This window comes from Physeter macrocephalus, chromosome 9 (assembly GCF_002837175.3).
Source record: "Physeter macrocephalus isolate SW-GA chromosome 9, ASM283717v5, whole genome shotgun sequence".
Lineage (NCBI taxonomy): Eukaryota > Metazoa > Chordata > Mammalia > Artiodactyla > Physeteridae > Physeter > Physeter macrocephalus.
Genome location: NC_041222.1, coordinates 47,937,919 through 47,956,922, shown reverse-complemented (window position 1 = coordinate 47,956,922; position 19,004 = coordinate 47,937,919). Strand labels below are relative to the sequence as shown.

Here is a 19,004-nt window from a genome sequence, read left to right as displayed (position 1 = left end):
CTGGAGCATTTAATACATTCACATTTAAGGTAATTATCGATATGTATGTTCCTATTACCATTTTTTTAATTGTTTTGGGTTTGTTTTTGTAGGTCCTTTTCTTCTCTTGTGTTTCCCACTTAGAGAAGTTCCTTTAGCATTTGCTGTAGAGCTGGTTTGATGGTGGTGAATTCTCTTAGCTTTTGCTTATCTGTAAAGGTTTTGATTTCTCCATCGAATCTGAATGAGATCATTGCCGGGTAGAGTAATCTTGGTTGTAGGTTATTCCCTTTCATCAGTTTAAATATGTCATGCCAGTCCCTTCTGGCTTGTAGAGTTTCTGCTGAGAAATCAGCTGTTAACCTTATGGGAGTTCCCTTGTATGTTATTCTTTGTTTTTCCCTTGCTGCTTTCAATAATTTTTCTCTGTCTTTAATTTTTGCCAATTTGGTTACTATGTGTCTTGGCGTGCTCCTCTTTAGGTTTACCCTGTATGGGACTCTCTGCACTTCCTGGACTTGGATGGCTATTTCCTTTCCCATGTTAGGGGAGTTTTCATTTCATTTAGTTGTTTTTCTGGGGTTTTATCTTGTTCCTTCATCTGGTACAAAGCCCTCTGCCTTTTCATCTTGTCTATTTTTCTGTGAATATGGTTTTTGTTCCACAGGCTGCAGGATTGTAGTTCTTCTTGCTTCTGCCCTCTGCCCTCTGGTGGATGAGGCTATCCCAGAAAAATTATTGAAGGAACTCTGGGAACCTAGTACTTAAAAAATTAGATATAATAAATTTCCAGTCATCATAAATATTTTGATTTTACCTTCAGTTAAATATTAGACCAAGATGAGTCTTCATTTTGTCATAATGCTATAATAATGACTTGATTATTCAACATGAAGAATCCTTTTACTGGAACCATTTTTCAGCTCATTTCTGTATTTAAGTTGATTGAGTGCCATATTAGTTTTGTTTGGAATCCTCCTTGAAGACTTGTCCATCATAGTCAAGACCAGGGCTCAGAGTTTCTAAAAAAGATTTTAGAAGATGAATTAAACTTAGTCAGATGTAAGCTTGGCAGCTACCAGGAGCAAGACTTCTAGGATGGTGGGTGACCTTGCTGAGTCAACTGTCTGGGATCGAATCCTTCTTTGCCAATTTAACTAACGTGGTGTCCTCATCTGGCAGTCCGGTGGTTATGACTCCGTACTTCCACTGCAGAGAGCGCAAGTTCAATCCCTGGTCAGGGAACTAAGATCCTGCAAGTCTTGTGGTGCGGCCTGCTAGTGTTGGAGGGTCTCCTGCAGAGGCGGTGGGTGGCTGTGGCTCACTGTGAGGACAAGGACACTGGCAGCAGAAGTTCTGGGAAGTACTCCTTGGCATGAGTCCTCCCAGAGTCTGCTATTAGCCCCACCAAAGAGCCAGGTAGCAGGACATAAATATTTTAAGACAGAATAAAAAGAAGAGACAAATAGAGACAACTCTTCCAAAGAGCTTTGCTCCAAAAGGCAGTAGAACTGGGGCAGCAGCATGAAGACACTATGGAGTCAAGTAATGGTATAAATTAGGAACTGGCAAACTACAGCTCACAGGTCAAATTCAGACAGTTACCTGTTTTTGTAAAGAAAGCTTTACAAAACTGCCTGTTTTGTAAATAAAGCTTTACATGTCTCTTCATTTATGGCTGCTTTTGCACCGCAATGGTAGAGTTGAGTAGTTGCATTAGAGACAATCTTGCCTGAAAAGCCCAAAATATTTACTCTCTGTTCTTTAAAAGAAATACTGCCAAATACTGGTTTAAATCAGTGACTCTCACAGTTTGGTACCCAAACCAACATCATCAGCATCACTTGGGAACCTATAAGAAATGCAAATTCTCAGGTCCCACTACAGACCTACTGAATCAGAAACTCTGGGCACAGGGCCCAGCAATCTGTGTGTAAACAAGCCCTCTAGGTAATTCTGATTAAGAACTACTGCATAAGGGAACAGTTCTAGTAAAGCCAGGAACAGATAGGGACCCATCTGGAGTTTGTGTTCACAAATTTAAAGGGCCTTGAAGAGATTTAATGGAAACTTAACAGCCTCAAGGAGGCTGTCAGTGAGGGCTTAAAGGAAAATGAGCGAAATGCTATTGAAAGCTAAATAAAAGAAGACCCTTGTTATATAGTAAAATTTAGCAAAACTATCACCTATTATAACATGGAAAATAAAACATATACTTAATAAATTAAGAAGATTCTAGGTAGAATGTTGAAGAAACAGCTAGCTTCTTCTATCTGCCTTTATACGTGAAAGAGCAGCAAGAGGAAATAAAAAATGAGCTATTCGCTTTCTGAGTGGAATTTCAATGAAATGTAAAGGGCTAAGAACAGTCTTTTCAGCAGCAAAATGTTCTTAACAAAAGGGCCTCAAGGCAAAAACCAAATCTAGAGTGGGACCACTGTTCAGACCTCAGAAAGATCTGAATCAGTACCTCACAGATCCTTTCAAACAAGAGATTACCTTAGGATCTTAAGGATATTGTTCTACAGCAGCTTCACAGAAGCCTAAGGTAGGAAAAAGTTCCTCTCAAAACAGATTTGTGGGTATGACTTTTGTCTGATGGAGTAGATTATGAACTGACACACAGGAAGTCCACAAAGTTTTTACTGGAGTTACATTAGCTTAGAATGAAAGGGACAGTAATAATATAAAATAAAAAGAGGCATTTGGACCCCAAACTACTACAGGCAGGAAGCAAGCTCAGACGCTTACTCAGTGGCAAACACAGATCAGTTCTTCTGGGGAAAAAAAAAATGATTCAGAAGGTGAAGCCAAAGACCAAAAGAAGATGCCACAGCCCACTAAGAACAACTTCCAGGGACTAGGACTGAACCCTAATCAAGGAACTGCCATCATGCACACAGCCAGGTTTCGGAATTGCTATAGACTGCCGTGTGACTCCCTTTTTCCCTCTTTTTTGAACAGGAATGTCTAATGCAGTTAATGCATGCCTTTCCAATCTTGTAGTTTAATTATGTGGGGGCATATTACTTGTCTTTTCACAGGACTTCAGTTAAAGAGGAATCATTCTCAAGAAACCATACCCAAGGACTCTCATCTTCATCTGGAGCTGATTTCAATGAGATACTGGATTTTGAGCGATGTCATTATGGGATGTGAATTAGAGGTCTCTGAGGAAGGGGTTAGTGTATTTTGGATGTAGGAGGGATGTGAAGTGTGGCAAAATGGCAATAATATTGTCCAGAGACAGCAATAACAAAATCTCCCATCCCATGTTTTCTTCCACAATGTGACCTTGCCACTCCCCAATTTATACCGAGGGCTAACCTGATTAGGTCCACCAAACCTAACCTGACTCACTTGCTTTTAATCACCTGCCTTTAGTTGATTTTAAAATCCATATAGCTAACAGTCATTAGCCAAGCAATATATCTAAATTCCCAATAGCTTTCTCATAGATAACACCTTAGACTATAAGTCACTATAATAATGCTTGCCTAAGTTGTTTTTCAGGAACTTAGACCTAGTTCTTGACCAGCTCAAACCAGCTGAGACCACCACCCATTCAACTGGGACTGCCTGATTGTCCAATGGATCACCTTTTCATGTCAGATGACCAAAAGCTCCACCCTCAGATCATGCTAATGCCACCATTTTCTGAACATGCACCCCATGAGGAAGCATGTAGCTCAGTTGTGCCTGCGCAGAACTTCAGTTACTGCACTTTTTTCTTGCTTCCAATCACCTTTCCCCATGCCTCAGACCACCGTTCTCCTTTATTCCATAAATATCCCAAGCACTTCACCTTCGGGAAGGCAGATTTGAGATTTGTTCTCCAGTCTCCTCACTTGGCTGCCCCATGAGTAAACATTTTCTCTGCTGCAAACCTCAGCATCTCAGCATGTGGCTTCCTGCACATCAGGCAAAGGAACCTGGTTCGGTAACACAAGAAGCAGAGTCTATTCCCCACCCCCACCTCGCCATGTTCACTGAAATACTCACTTTTAAACCCTGACTCACCAGGTAAGAAAGCCAACTACCCTGAGGCCCCGATATTTTAAAGTCCAAGCCACATGTACATGTTCCAGTTAAGAGACCCGGCTGAGATCTCAGTCAACAGCCAGTGTCAATTACAAGTCATGTGAGTGAAGACACCTCCAGATGATTCTAGCCCTCTACCTTCAAATTACCCCCAGCCAGCAACTCTTCCCAACTGAGGTCCTAAACACTGTAGAGTGGAAACAAGTCATCTCTGGTGTGCCCTATCTGAAGTACTGACTCGTAATATGAGTCTAATAAAGTAGTTATTTTTCATCACTAAGTTTTGGGGTGGTTTTGTCACAAAGTAATAGCAACTATAATACATACTAATGGGAATGATCCAGCAGAGGGAAAAATTGAGAATGCAAGAAAAGGAGAGAGAAATGCAGTGCTAAAGTCCTTGAAGGCAAAAGGAGATGGTTTCCTCTACCCAAATAGATGAAGAAGCCTTACATGGGACACTGAATAGTACATACATTGTAAAGGAGGGAAGGGCAGAGTACAGGTAGATACAGAATTGGAGGAAAGGGGCCTAATGATGGTGGATTGTGTTATTTACACATATGGAGGTAAGTACCAGAAGACACTGTTTTAACATTTGAAAGTGGTTTCCTGGAGAACAAGAATCAGAGATTGGGGGGAGGTGGGTAGAGGCAAGGGGCTGCTGTTTTTTGTTATAAACATTTAAGCCATTTACTTCTTAAACTTTATACACACTTTACCATGTGATTTCACCTTTTTAAAGTAAACAGTTTCTAAAAAAATTTAGTCCACTCCTTCATTTTCCAAATGAGAAAAAAACAAGAATCACTGATTATGTGACTTGCTCAAAATCACACACCATATTGACAGCAGTCAGTCCTTGACCCCGATTTCCAAAACAGTGTACTTCCTCACATCACACTACCTTTTATATTATAAAAATATTACCTGCTGGTATATTTCATAATCAGAATTTATTAAAATAACCTAGTAAGCAATAATGAATGCCCTATTCTCAAGGACTAATACCAAAAAAGGTAGAAGAGTGTCCTTGGGAAGATCAAAATACTCATTCAAGCAAACAAATAGCCCATGGACTATCTACCTCATTCACCTTTAGAGTACCTATACTGTACAGGCTTCAAAAACAGATAACACTTCCTTTGTCCTTTCCAATTCTCCTAATCTGAATACTCTTAATTTTGCTACCTTCGGTTTTATAAGTTATCTACCAAGAATTTCTCTGTCCTTTTGGCAATTAATACCTTATCATTTTATTCAGATCTTACCAGTACAATTGCACCTAGAGGTTATTTGTCTAAACTGCAAGACCAATGAATGTCTAATGCTAACCACTGAATGTCTACTCATTCAAATAATACAAATGCAGGGCTAATGCCCATAAGGAATATGGGCCCCTGTGTAGTGTGATATGAGAGGACACAGATGAGTAACAAACATTCTGTCAAAAAATACTTCCTAGTCTTTATTGTGTCTAAATTCTCATCATTAGTCCCAGGGATGGAGAGCTTTGAATAGAAGTCTCCACTGATCAACCAAAAGTCAAATTCAAAAAAATTCAAATTTTTTGTTATACTAGAGAGAACAAAATATTTGCAATGGTTATTTTTGCATGGGGAAACCATAAGCAATTTTCTTCTTTCTTCTGCTTTTCTAGGTTTTATATTAGGAAAAACAGCAGTACATATTTTTAAAACCTTTTTCTTTCTTTTTTTTTAAAATTAATTAATTATTTTTGGCTGCGTTGGGTGTTGGTTGCTGCGCGTGGGCTTTCTCTAGTGGCGAAAGGGGCTACTCTTCGTTGCGGTGTGCAGGCTTCTCACTGCGGTGGCTTCTCTTGTTGTGGAGCACGGGCTCTAGGCGTGCGGGCTTCAGTAGCTGTGGCATGTGGGCTCAGTAGTTGTGGCTCGAGGGTTCTAGACGCATGCTCAGTAGTTGCAGCGCACGGGCTTAGTTGCTCTGCGGCACGTGGGATCTTCCCAGATCAGGGCTCAAACCCGTGTCCCCTGCATTGGCAGGCGGATTCTTAACCACTGTGCCATGAGGGAAGTCCCAAGACCTTTTAAAATTCTGATTCTTCTCACTTCTTGGCAGTGATCAACAATGGTAAACTTGTTAATCAATCCCACCTTCTTAACCTACCCACCCATCTGCCTCTCATACTGACTGCTCCATCTTTGTCGCCTTTGCCAATTCCTCTTCCTTCACCCATTCTCTAATTATGTGCAGTTCCCAAGGCTCAATCTCAGATGCGCTGCTCTTCTCTCTAAGCACAATTCCAGCCTTAAATTTCTCTACTAAGTTCTAGTCATATTGTCCCACTGTCTGGCTATCTATTTTCACTTACTTACCCCACTGTCACCTCAAACTCAACATATCCAAAATATAAGCCCAGTTGTCTGTATCCCGTCAACCAGCTACTAATACCTCATACCTATTTCTGTCAGTACTGTCATTAATAAAACCCTAGTTCTTTTTTTTGTCACCAACTACATGAGTAACTTTGGCCACATTTTTAAACCTCTCTGGGTTTCCAAAAGCACATGTTCTCAGATATCTTAAGAGTTTTCAACACTCTTTGATTTCCTCTGTCACTGAGGATCAAAACTTCAGTCATCTTTGGTTACTCCTCTCCCTCCCCCCACTACATCCTCCTTTCTTATTCAGTCCAGAATTAAGCCTTGTGTGACATCTCTCCAGTCTTATTTTCACTAAAGCCAAATCCTCATTACCTCAGGCCCAGATTATTTTCCTAGCTTTATCAGTTCTCTTTCCAACTCATACTCTACCCAGTGCTGGTGCCACTGTGATTTTCTTAAAATACTTTTTTGAGAAAGTTCCTTCTCAATCCGAAACTTTTAAAGCTTGTCTATTACCTATGAAGCAAAGCGTTGATACAGTCTTCTCATCCTAGCACTTAAAACCATCCATAATCTAATTCCAATCCACATTTTCAACCTGATTTCTTACTACTCTCCCACACAAACCTTCATCTCAGTCAAGTTGTTATGTACTGTTCTCTGACCCTGTCCTGCTTATTTTGCCTTTGTTTACCTCCTATACAAGTTCCTTCCTCTTATGTAAAATAAAATTCTGCCCAGTTTTGATTCTACCTCTCCTCTGGAGCCTTGTCTGCTCACTTCAACTATATGTGGTATCAGATATCTATAACTTTTATTATTTACCTACCTATTACATTTTAAATCCTCAAGGAAAGGAACCTACTTTACCTTTTTTGCATCTCTTTTGGATATAGCAAAGTACCTTTACATTGGAGGTATGAATAAATATTTGTCTGGTGACTGCCTAAAATTCCTTATTAATGCACAGCATTTATTGAATGTTCCCATGTTCTCAGCACTGTGTCTCTGTGTGTGTGTTTAAGCTAAGTACTGTTCCTCAAAGCAGACACAATCAACTTGAAAAGATATGGCTAACACTAGAAAAATAACTATCAAACAACCAAAGCATGGTATACAATTAAACTATGTGACGATATTCTAAGACTAAAAGAACTATTGAGCTATAGAGAGGAACAAAGCAAAATTTAGTGAGAAACAGTTTCACAAATGAGGTGGAACTTTTAACTAAGTATAGTAGTAGTAATAATAGTAGTGAAATAAATTTTTATAATAATAATAGCTTATTATATTAGGAGCATCATATAATATGATAATAGTTTATTATTAAAGGAGCTTATTTTATATCCAGGAGCACTTAACGTGCCAGGCTCTAGTCTTTTTTTAAAGATTCTTTATTTATTTATTTTTTTTTTAAAGATTCTTTTATGTGGACCATTTTTAAAGTCTTTATTGAATTTGTTACAATATTGCTTCTGTTTTTATGTTTTTGGTTTTTTGGCCATGAGGCACGTGGGATCTTAGCTCCCCGAGGGGGGAATGAACCCGTACCCCCTGCACTGGAAGGCGAAGTCTTAACCACTGGACCGCCAGGGAAGTCCCTGCCAGGCCCTAGTCTTGAGGGCTTTTCACACGTTAAGTCACTTAATTCTCACTACAAGCTTACAGAAAAAGTACTACAATTCTCAATTTTCAGCTGAGGAGATTGAGGCCCTGCTCAGTTATTCCACACCTAGTGAGCAGTGCAGTAGTGTGCAGAATTGGACTTAGTGGAAGAAGGATGGAAAACATGTGTGAAAATTAAAAAACAGAATAAGCATAGCTGTTATTAGAAAGTATGGGAAGCAGCTTGCAATACTAGAGCAGAGAACGCTTGTTGAGGGTCCTTAGACAAAAGACTGAGTAAAAAGGGCAGGGACTTATGAAAGAATATCTTGAAAGCCAGGAAAAGGAAGTTAAACTTATTAAGTGTAAAGTGGGAAGCCACTGAAGATTTGGGGGCAAGAGAATGCCACAATGAGGAGAATTAGAGTGACATTTATACTGAGGATAAATAGAAGGAAGAGATACTGGATTCTAAGAGGCTGATATGACTTTCAATATTCTAGGCTGAGGATAAGAGTCCCGGGATTCAGGAGGTAAAAGTGGGAGAAGCAGAGATATGAATGACAAAAGAAATATGAATAGGACAAGTTGAATGGATTAATATATGAGGTAAATGAAAGAGGTAGTTTAAAGATGACATCTAACTTAAAGCCTATATGGCTGGGAGAGAAGGAAATTACAAAGGGGTATAAAAAGATGATTTTCATTTAAGGTATGTTAAGTTTAAGGAGATGGTCAAAAATACTAGTAGAAAAACAGTACTGGAAAAACCAGAAAGTAACTAGAATGACAATCAATAGGATTAGTCTAAAACGAAAGAGCTAGACAGAAGCTATAAAGATATTAAATAGGAGAGTAAATATACTAAGCTATCATCAGCTAGTACTGGCTTTATCAATAAATTGGTAACTGGCTGTATCAATAATTGTATCAATAATTTTGGTGGGGAGGGGAATCAATTAGTGACCAACATTAAAATATGCAGTTTTGGGCTTCCCTGGTGGCGCAGTGGTTGAGGGTCCACCTGCCGATGCAGGGGACGCGGGTTTGTGCCCTGGTCCGGGAGGAGTGGCTGGGCCCATGGGCCATGGCCGCTGGGCCTGCGTGTCCGGAGCCTGTGCTCCGCAACGGGAGGGGCCCCCGCAGTGGGAGGCCCACATACCGCAAAAAAAAAAAAAAAAAAAATGCAGTTTTCCCATTAAAAAAAATTTATCAGAAAAGCCAACCAAAAGCTAAGGCAAAGGTTCCCAAACCTTCTCCATTTAGGAAATCCTTAGTCTTAGTAATTTTTTCATAGCACCCCTAGGCCAAAAGAAATACTTAAGTAGATGGGTTCAAACCACTTAAGTGTTAATGTCCTTATAACTTAGTGCTTGTTAGGCACTGTACAAATTCTCAAACCTGGAATCAAATTGGACAACATGACACTCGAGTATCCTGTTTCATACAGTAGTTGCTTTTTATCAGAGCGACCTCTAAAAATACAGCTTTGCAAAAACATGACGTTGTAGAAAGCAATGTGTCAGTCTAATGTTGAAACTGTGAACTACCTCAAACTATCAGTTCATGCTTGAGTTCAATGGCACTCTGGGTCACCTCAGCACACAGTTTGGGAAACTGGGAGCAAAGGGGCCTAAAAAAGACAAGAATAAAAAGTAATGGGAGAGGAGCAAAAGAAAGTTCTTACTAGCATGGTTAACCACAAGAGGGCAGCACAACAGTTGGTAGGGGCAGCACAAATGTGGGGGGGAGTGGGGGTGGGGAGAGATGATAAGGGTCAAACCTTTCCATAAAGAGGCTCTAAGACCCCTTAACCACTTCAAGACATAAAAGTCCTTTTTCTCCTTATACTAAAGAGGAAGAAACACTGGTCACTGGCAGATCACCTTATGCAGTCATTGTGCCCTTCTCTGAATATCCTTTGCCTGCCCAGCCATGACTTTCACAGTAGCCAAGCAATGTACTACTTTGCATGCATAATCTTATTCAATCCTCACAACAATCTTATAAGAAAGTGAGGCTCAAAAAGATTTTAAATAATACCACTATTAAGTGGCAGGAACACCAGAATTCAAACCCAGATCTGACCCTAAAGCCAATGTCCTTCCCTATTCTGCCTCAAAAGCCTCTCACCTTTCAGCAACAACCAGGTGAAGTAGAGAAAAGATCATGTTCCCATCCCATACCTGAGACACCTGTCTCAAATCACTAGGAAAAACCAGTAAATGAAGCAAACTATTCCTTAACAGGTCCCTAAAACATGCTAAATAACTCCAAACACAGGACACTCAGAGACAAAACAAGCATTATATGCTTAACTAGTCAGCAAGTACTGTAGCTTTCCTGTACAGGTAAATACTTGTTAAGGCAAATGTTGGACACATCTGCTTTGCAGATATGTTACACACTAAAAGATATGTGCACATACAAGCAAGTGATTCTCATACCTAAAGTGGTAAAAGGTGAAGGGGGTAGGGAAAGGTAGGCCAAAGGTTGATTATTCATCTTCATATCTGTTGGGTGTTATATCAGAATATCTGCAGTAGCCCAACAACTCACTTGTACAAACCTATTATGAAACCAAAAGCAATCGTCATCGCTCTTAGTCCCACTTGTAGTTTCCTTCTCCACATTTTTCCTCCCCTCTGTGACATACTCAGCTGCCTCTATCCTTTCATTAAGAGAAAAGGAGTTTCTCCTGACAGATTAATAACCACCGGAAAGCAAAATGGGTAAATTCAACCGACACAGCAAACTTAAGCAGATAAAACCATTCACGAAGCATTCAGTGTGGTAGCAGAAACCCCAGCAAGAGCAGCTAACGTGTCCTCTCAATAGGTATCTCATTACTTGAAAATGTTCCTCGTTCAAAGATCAACAATCTTTGGCTGCTTGAGGAGAAAGGGTAACAGACAACGTTTTCTCTGCAAAGAAAGACAATGTACAATCAGCAGAGAAACAAACAATTAACGTTTCTTAAAGGATCCAAGAGCAACAATAACCCCCAAAATTACCCTCCCAGAGCAATATTCAAAGTTCAGTACTGCCATTTTCAAAGGAGTAAGCAACAATGAGCCCTGCCTGTCGACACACGCTTCCAACCTTCCTACGCACACAGCTCGAGACACCCTCGTCTTTACTGCAGCGCAAAAAGACAGCAGCCAGGATCGCATACCCACCTTCGCGGGAAGGGGAGGAAGGGCCTCTTCTGTAGAAGAGAAACAGATCACATCTTGTTGCCTTGCCTGCTTCCGAAACCTAAAAAAAAAAAAAAAAAAAAAAAAAAAGCAGCAGTTAGTACCGCAGAAATCCAGGGGAAATAGATGCTCTTTTCTAGGCTGTTCAGATGTCTAGAAAATTTTAAAGAGGAATACATAAAGGGGGAGGGGGAATATCAGACACATAAGGATGCAAGTATCAACGCAAGACACTCCGTTGTAAGTTCCCTTTTAAAGAGGAGGATTTTCTTGCCGAGACGTTTACTGCCACTAGCGAGGGGAAAGCGGGGATCAGGAGGTGGGAGGGAGGGTGAATAGAGAACTGCTGCCCTCCACCCGGAGCCCAGGCAGCAATAACACCCACCCGCTGCACTGATCAGGCGACGAGGACGCGCCCCGAGGCCGCAGGGACTGCTCCTACCCGGCGCCTCCGCCCGGCCACGATCTTCGAAGCCCCTGGAGCGGGCAAGGGTCCGAGCGTCCGCCAGGCTGGGCCCTCAGGGGCCCTCCCGTGCGGGCTCTGCTCCCACTCACATCCCTCGGCGGCGAGGACCGGGCCTCTCCCTGCGCGGCGATAGCAGCCCTCCGCCCCGACGCGCGCCGCAAGTCCGGGCCCCGGGGCCGAGTGGCCGAGGCGGCGGCACGAACTGACGAGCGAGCCGGGAGCCGGCCCAGCCTCTCAGCGCCCAGGGAGGCCGTTAGCGGAGGCCGCTGCTTGCCCCCTTCTGCTCCTCTTCCTCTCTCCTTCCGGCAGCCCACACCACTCCCACTTCGGGCAACCGGGAAGCCCGTCACAGTCTTCGTCTCCACCCTCTCCCGAGCCACACCGTCTTCTCAGCGCCGCAGGCAAGACTGTCTGGGACGTCCTATTTACGTCCAACTCAGCCTCCCAGTTGGCCTCGGGTTCGGCGGCCGGTTCACGTTTGGCTGAGGCCGCCGCGGAGCCGGGCGGGGGCGGGGGCGGGAGCGGGGGCGGGCTCCTGGCGTGCGGCCCCGGACTGCGCGTGCGCGCGTGTGCCTCTCCACCCAGGCCGCGCTTTCCCCGGCGCGCGCGGAGGGGCCGACGGGGACTGGCTACGCCGGACCGTGGCTTCTCGGGAAGCCGGCGAGCGTGCGCGGAGATTCCCGCGGTGGCCCCTGGGCGTGAGCGGGCGGGGGGACTTGAGCTGGGCTGGGTCCTCCGTAGATGGCTGTGTGCGTGGCCGCCGCCCGCCGTGGAGGCGGCTGGGAATGAGTTAGCCACGCCGGGAAGGCGCCCCCAGCGCACAACCTGGCACCGCACAGAGACTTTACCCTCCCGCGCACTGTTGTCTTTTTCTGCTTTTGCTCCCACGTTCGGGGTGCAGCAAACCTTCCCCTCCACAGTCCAGGCCGCTAGGCCGAGAGAAGTAGCGCCGAGGGTTGGGGCAACGCGTTCATACGCACCGTTTCTCGCCAATGCAATTCCGTGCGCCTGATTCCAATCAGTCACCTCTGCTGGAAAAGGGTGAGGGTGGGATGAGGTGCCCAGATGCCTGTGGAATGGCGGCAAGGCCTGGCAAAGGAGGAGAAACAACTTCCACCATCCCAGAGAGCCTCATTCATTCATTCAACAAATATTTACGGAGCACCTACTGTGTGCCAGGCTGTAGGACCCCAAGGATGCTATGTGAACACAACCCACATACTCTTTGCCCCACTGGAGCTTGTATTCTGATAACGCGACAAAAATGCTTTTAACGTATCAGTATAATGTGCCAGAGTATAACTGCCCCTAGGAAAAGTAAAGGAGCAGGAAGTGAGGAGGCAGTGTGCTATTTTAGTTATAGTGGCCAGGAAAGACCTCCCAGAGAAATTAACGTTTGAGCAGAGATCTGAAGGATGAGAATGAGCCAGTCCTGTGGCTATCTGGGAAGAGTTTCATGCAGAAACACTAGCAAAGGCAAAGACCCTGAGAAGGGAAGGTGCTTGGCAAGTTCAAAGGACCGGGAAAGAGGTCACTGGCTGGAGGACAGTGAAGGAAGAGGCAGTGGTAAGAGGTGACCCAACTGTGTAGGGCCTTTTTCACTCATCATCAGCCTTCTTTCTGTCAATCTGGAAAAAAAAACAAAACCATGCATTTATAGCCCGTTTCCCCATACAAATGATGCTGCGATTCAGGTCAAGCTTGTATTTAATGGTTTCTTTAAATAAACCTCACCAAAGCAACTCCTGCATTTCTTCTTACATAAGACCCATTGCAAAAGGTCTTTGAGCAAATGATAGCAGAATAGGAAATGACTTGAATTCACACTGACTTCTTTAAAGTAAGTAGTGAACTAGAGCCCTGTTTTCTCCTAAGAAGGGATTTACAGGGGAACTGCATTCCTATGGCTACTGTCTAACAAGCAAAATATGCTGGAGAGTTCTTGTTTGTTGTTGTTGTTGTTTAATTTCTAAAAAGAAATTAGAAATAGGAGTTGTGACTCAACAACATATCTAAAATCTGCTTAGAATGTTCAGGTTGAAATTACAAGCAGCAACCACCTTAAGAGTTCCCTTTTCCTGCAAACAAAAACTATTAACTGCAGTAGAAACCAGAACACAGACCCACGTAAAGAACATAAAGTGCTGAAGGCGGCCTTAATGTTAGGGTTAAAATGAAAATCGTCTGAACTGTGGAAATGGAAGCATTCTCTTTGGGAGGGGTGGGGGGCAAAAGCCTGTTTAAGAACTCTAAACAGTACAGATACACTCATTGTAGTAAATGATGTTTCTATATTTTGCAATGATGTGTTTATTCAACCAGGCATGGTATCTGTTTCTCCACTGCCTTTTTGCAGGGAAAGGCCATTTGGAACTAGTAAATATTGAGGGTTTCTTGTGGGGGAAGGGATTCTTTTTTATAGTAGTGATTTGGATAGGGAAGACAGGGTGGACAAGGGAAATATATTAATCCCAGACTTGTAGATGAGAAATCAGTCTACCCATACAGAGAGATAAGGTGACTTGCTTAGTGTCATTTTACTAGTGAAAGCCTCTCTCCTTACCAAAAATACTATGATTTTAAGCCAATATTACCCTGTAATGTTTAGCTCTTTTCACTTGTAGAGAACTTTTTAACTCTTTATGTGATCCCTGGTAGTGACATAGCTAAAAATTTGCTCCCAGGGTGAATATTTCAGAAAGTTTCCTCTATTCTTTGATAATGGTAAAAGAGGATTCCAAGACATTTGAACAAGTCTTTCAAGACATTCGACCAAGTCTTTCAAGACATTCTTTCACACAACATGGAGAAACAAGAAATGTGAGTTGGGTTGGATGATAACACATTTAGATTCAAAACTGATTGTATGGCCATATCTTGAGGTAAAAATTAGCAGCCAGTTGTCAAGTATGGGGTTGTGCCACAAGTTCTGTCATTCTACTGCAGTAGAATATGGTGGCAGTGGCTCCTGACTGCCATTCCCTAACCCACACCTGCAACAGACTGACAGAATGTGTTAGATGGGGCTTTGGCATTCACTTCTTTTTAAAGTCCTTAAGTGGTTTTAGTGCAAAGGTTGGAAATCCATGGCTCAGTGTTTAGGAACTTAAGCTTGAGAGTCTGGCTGACCCAGGTTTGAATCACTGTTTTCACCAAGGAAGTCATTTAAATTTTCTAAGCTTCCATTTCGTCATCAGTATAATGAGGATAAGAATATCTTCTTTGAAGAGCTGTTTTGAAGATTAGATGAAAAAGTATTAAACCCTTAGCACAGTTATTAAATGCCTATTATGGCTGTGGTGGGGACAATTTATAGATATCCCCAAGCTGGGGGGTATAAGAAACACACTGGATGTTCTCAGTAATCCTGAAGCATTTGTCACAGTTTATTGTGTGACATGGAACTGTGTGGGCAGGAGTGATAAGGGCTAAGTTGTAACAGAGATAAACGCAAAGACCTGCATTTGTATTTAAAAAAAAAAAACTATGCCATTAACTGATGAAATAATGAAAACATTCTCAAAAGGAGCATAAATGTGAGAGCAGAAAAAGATACAGGAAAGTCCTTCCCCTTGGAAGGGGAAACAGGATCAAGCAAAAGACTGGGGATAGATCCACAAGTTAGTTTGTTTCCTTCCAGGGTAGAGAAGATGTACTTTTCTGAAGGCATCAGCTATGGAGAGAGGCTAATTTATCCCAGGTCTAGTAATATAAACCAAAAGACAAAGTCAGGAGTGTGAATCAGGTAGACGGACAAGCAAGCAATGTTTTTTACTTTGAATCATCCAGATATTTTAGGACTATTCATTTCAAAGTTTGGTTGGATATGGCAAAAAATTTTTTCAAAATTTTCTCTGCCCTTTATCATATCTATATCTCTACATCAATCCTTTCATTCTTCATTATAGTCCCAAAGAAAAAGGTGTTCCTGGCAAGCAGGTCCCTCCTTCCCTTGAGATAACTGAGTAAGTTTAATGTTGGTGCATAAAAACTAAAATAATTTCCCCATCTGTAAGCCAGGAATTAATAACCTCCTTCAGGTAAGGATGATTATTTGGCAAAATATGCAAAATGTCTATTATAATTATGCTGTACTTCACAAAAAAATTTAACTTAAAACATTTGAGTTATAGTACCAATTCACTAAAAATATTTTTCTTTATAAAAGGATCCATACCAAGATTCACTCTTCAAAATAGAAATTCCCCTTGCATAATTATTAGTGTACAGAGCGTTACTTCCTGAGTCCTTATTTAGATTAAGGATTCTGCCTTCTTTCTTTGAGAACTGTCCTCTTCACCCAGAGTAGTCAGCCTCTAGCCCCTGTGTTACGGTTTGTGACCCTGCTACCCATACCCCTTGATCGCACCATGAGTTGTCACCTGACTCAAGCTGAGCCATTCATGATCTCCCTCCTGAAGAAGCTGGAACTGGGATTCAAAGACAGTTGCTCAGACTTTTTTGTTCTCTTAAAGTGAAGTTACCCATGCTCTAAAATTATGGCTGCCATCTGTATTCACGTACATGGAGTTGCACAGAAAGCTGACTTGCTTTGGGAAAAAAGAATTGACACAGACAGAAGAGAGAAAAAAAAGAGTTCACCAGGAATGAATCCTCTTAGCTTTTCAGCTTCCTCTTCATTATAAGGGCCAAAGAAACTTCCTGTATTTGGTATCTTGAAAATACTTCCTTATGACAAATTTCCCCTTTTTACTTGAACCAGATCTAGTAGTGTCAGAGTACCTGCAATGAAATAACCTGGAGTGAAACATATTATAGTACACTGATGAGAAGAAAATAAAAAGAAAAGAAAAAAATATTCTTCAAATTACAACAGGGAAAATGTATATCTTTTTTTTTTGTAATATGAGCTCTCATTTATTTTTTTGTGATTCAAAATTTTTGTAGATTATACTCCATTTAAAGTTATTATAAAACGTTGGCTAAATTCTGTGTGCTGGACTGTATGTCTTTTAAAAATCCAATTTACACACCAATTTTGGAATTCTATCTTCAATCATAAGGTCAAGCATAACTATACAAGTATTAGTCACAATCTAAGACATAACACAGAACCCATGGGTTAGCAGAAAATAAACATACCTCCTCCTATAAAACATCACTCCTGTCACCACTGTTCAATTTTCTTTTCTAAGTTGCTTCACTCTACTTTCTCTGTAACAATAATTTTGTGAGTCTTCTGGGCCATAGTTATAATCATTGCGGTAGTCACTCCACGCTATCTACACTACTGACCAAAGGAAAATCTGATTTGATATTAAAGCATCATAATGATGTGGTTAAATACTCTGAATTTCAGGTTACCTATGAAATACATAAATGGACCAGAAAATGCTGCATGACATAGTTCTCAATTTTAACTTCCACTCCTAACTGGTTACATACCTCCAGTGTCTATAATTTGTCCTTAACTAGACCTTTTTCCCCCCTGCCCTTTCTCTTGATGCCTTCTCTTCCTAAGGTTTTGAGGCTGTGCTCCTTTATCTCTACATCATGAGAGCTGATCAAAGGGAAAACCAGTGTTTTCCTCCTTGCAGGGGCAGCTGGCTCTGAGGGAGCACCTTCTTTCAGGTAGTCTTACTTTATCCACGTTTCTGTCCTTTCAGTTCTCTTCTGGACCTAAGGCCTATCACAGTGACCTATGGCTGAATATGTTTACCTGAAATTTTTTTTTTAAAGTCACCTATGTCTTTCTGGACTATTGTTGAGATTATGCTAATTGAATGACTATGAGGTGCTTTAAAGCACACTGAATCAGTCTTATGCAAAAGTCATACATTTTAAATAACTGTTATTAATAACAAGTGATCAGACTGCAACCCATTTATTAGGGGTTGAATTCTGTCCCCAAAAAAGTTATGTTGAAGTGCTAACCTCCTGTACCTGTGACATGTGGAAATAGGATCTTTGTAATTAGGTTAAGATGAGGTCATTAGGGTGGGCCCTAATCCAGTAGACCAGTGGCCTTATGAGTAGAGAAGACAGAGACAACAGGGAGAAAACAACCACGTGAAAGGGAGGCAGAGACTGGAGTGATACATTTATAGCCAAGGAACACCTGGGGCTACCAGAAGGTGGAAGAGTCAAGGAAGAAATCTTCCCTAGAGGCTTTGGAGGGAGCATGGCACTCCCAACACCTTGATTTTGGACTTCTAGCCTCCAAAAGTGTGAAAGAATAAATTTCTGTGTTTTAAGCCCCCGGTTTGTGATATTTTGTTTCAGCAGTCAAGGAAACTAAGATACTACCCTACATTCCTCAAACTGAAACTGAGAAAAACCAGGAGAATAACTTTCTTCTTTCATCCACACCTAATATTGTCTCCCACTGAACACTGATATAACCATTCATTTGGAGAAAAAAAACAAATACTATTTCTTTGGTTTCTCCTTTTGTGTAATAGTGGTTTTGTTTTTTTGACATTTGTTTTGTTTTGGTTTGGTTTTTTTCCTCTGTTGCCTTCATCTGTTATAAATCAAGCATGAAATGATGTAATAGCCCTCAGGCAAACTCTCTGGCTAGGTACTCTAATGCTACAAGAATTTTAGTATTGTGTGCTTTCCACTTAGATACCAATTCAGCTCTTTTACTACCCACAGGAAATGCTCTGGGCATCAACAGCACTACAAGTGATAAAGTTTTTAGTAGGAATGATAACTTTGGAAAATTTTTTAAATATCTGCTAATTACTGGAATAGACATGTTTTAAGGCTTTTGAAAGGTTGTCTTGTACATTTTAGCATCTACTATCCTCATTAAAGGGCTTATAAGTATATTTGTTGAGCAAGCTACTTTTTTACTTTTTGATCCCAAAGTAAACATTAATACATACTACTTGTGGTAAATGCAACTAATAAAGTATAAAGATAAAGTATACAATGTGGAAGTTCCTCTTGATCCTCTTTTCCTAGCTCTCTTTACTTCCCAGAGGTAACCATTGATAACTGTTTTGTGTGTAACTTTTCAGAATTTTCCCTAAGCATTTTCCTACTTATTTCCTATAGATTTAGTTTTGAACTCTATAAACCAAATAGATAATTCTATACTTTTTTGTGTTACCATTTTTTCACTTAACACCTTCTGGAGACCTTTCATTTCAACATTTATTGCTTTCCCTCATTCTTTTTAACTTTTTACACAGTGTTCAACAAAATGGGTCATCATAACTTACCAAATAATTCCCCCATTTATGAACATTTAGGTTTGTAATTTTCACAATTGAAAACAGTGCTAGGGGGCTTCCCTGGTGGCGCAGTGGTTGCGCGTCCGCCTGCTGATGCAGGGGAACCGGGTTCGTGCCCCGGTCTGGGGGGATCCCACATGCCGCAGAGCGG

The 19,004-nt window shown here is 41.5% G+C and overlaps 2 protein-coding genes across 7 annotated transcripts in view; both read right to left on the bottom strand.

The window, feature by feature from the left end:
• The window catches only part of JAK2 (Janus kinase 2), a 168,274-nt gene extending 156,118 nt beyond the window's left edge, over positions 1–12,156 (bottom strand). For 2 of the 4 annotated variants that reach the window (XM_055087198.1, XM_055087199.1), the window contains exons 1-2: positions 11,741–12,156; positions 11,168–11,246 (exon numbers count right to left, since the gene is read on the bottom strand). In XM_055087198.1, coding sequence (XP_054943173.1) covers positions 11,168–11,246; positions 11,741–11,742 — 81 coding nt within the window. In that variant the 5' untranslated portion in view covers positions 11,743–12,156. Of the gene's footprint in view, positions 1–11,167; positions 11,247–11,570 lie in introns of all 4 variants that reach the window. The other 2 variants (XM_024126771.3, XM_024126773.3) reach the window with 2 other exon arrangements.
• Positions 12,157–12,691: 535 nt separating this feature from the next.
• The window catches only part of RCL1 (RNA terminal phosphate cyclase like 1), a 171,504-nt gene continuing 165,191 nt past the window's right edge, over positions 12,692–19,004 (bottom strand). The window contains exons 9-10 of one of the 3 annotated variants that reach the window (XM_055087205.1): positions 16,254–16,394; positions 12,692–13,279 (exon numbers count right to left, since the gene is read on the bottom strand). In XM_055087205.1, the coding sequence (XP_054943180.1) occupies positions 16,292–16,394 (103 nt within the window). In that variant the 3' untranslated portion in view covers positions 12,692–13,279; positions 16,254–16,291. Of the gene's footprint in view, positions 13,280–15,838; positions 16,395–19,004 lie in introns of those variants that run through there. The other 2 variants (XM_055087204.1, XM_028493948.2) reach the window with 2 other exon arrangements.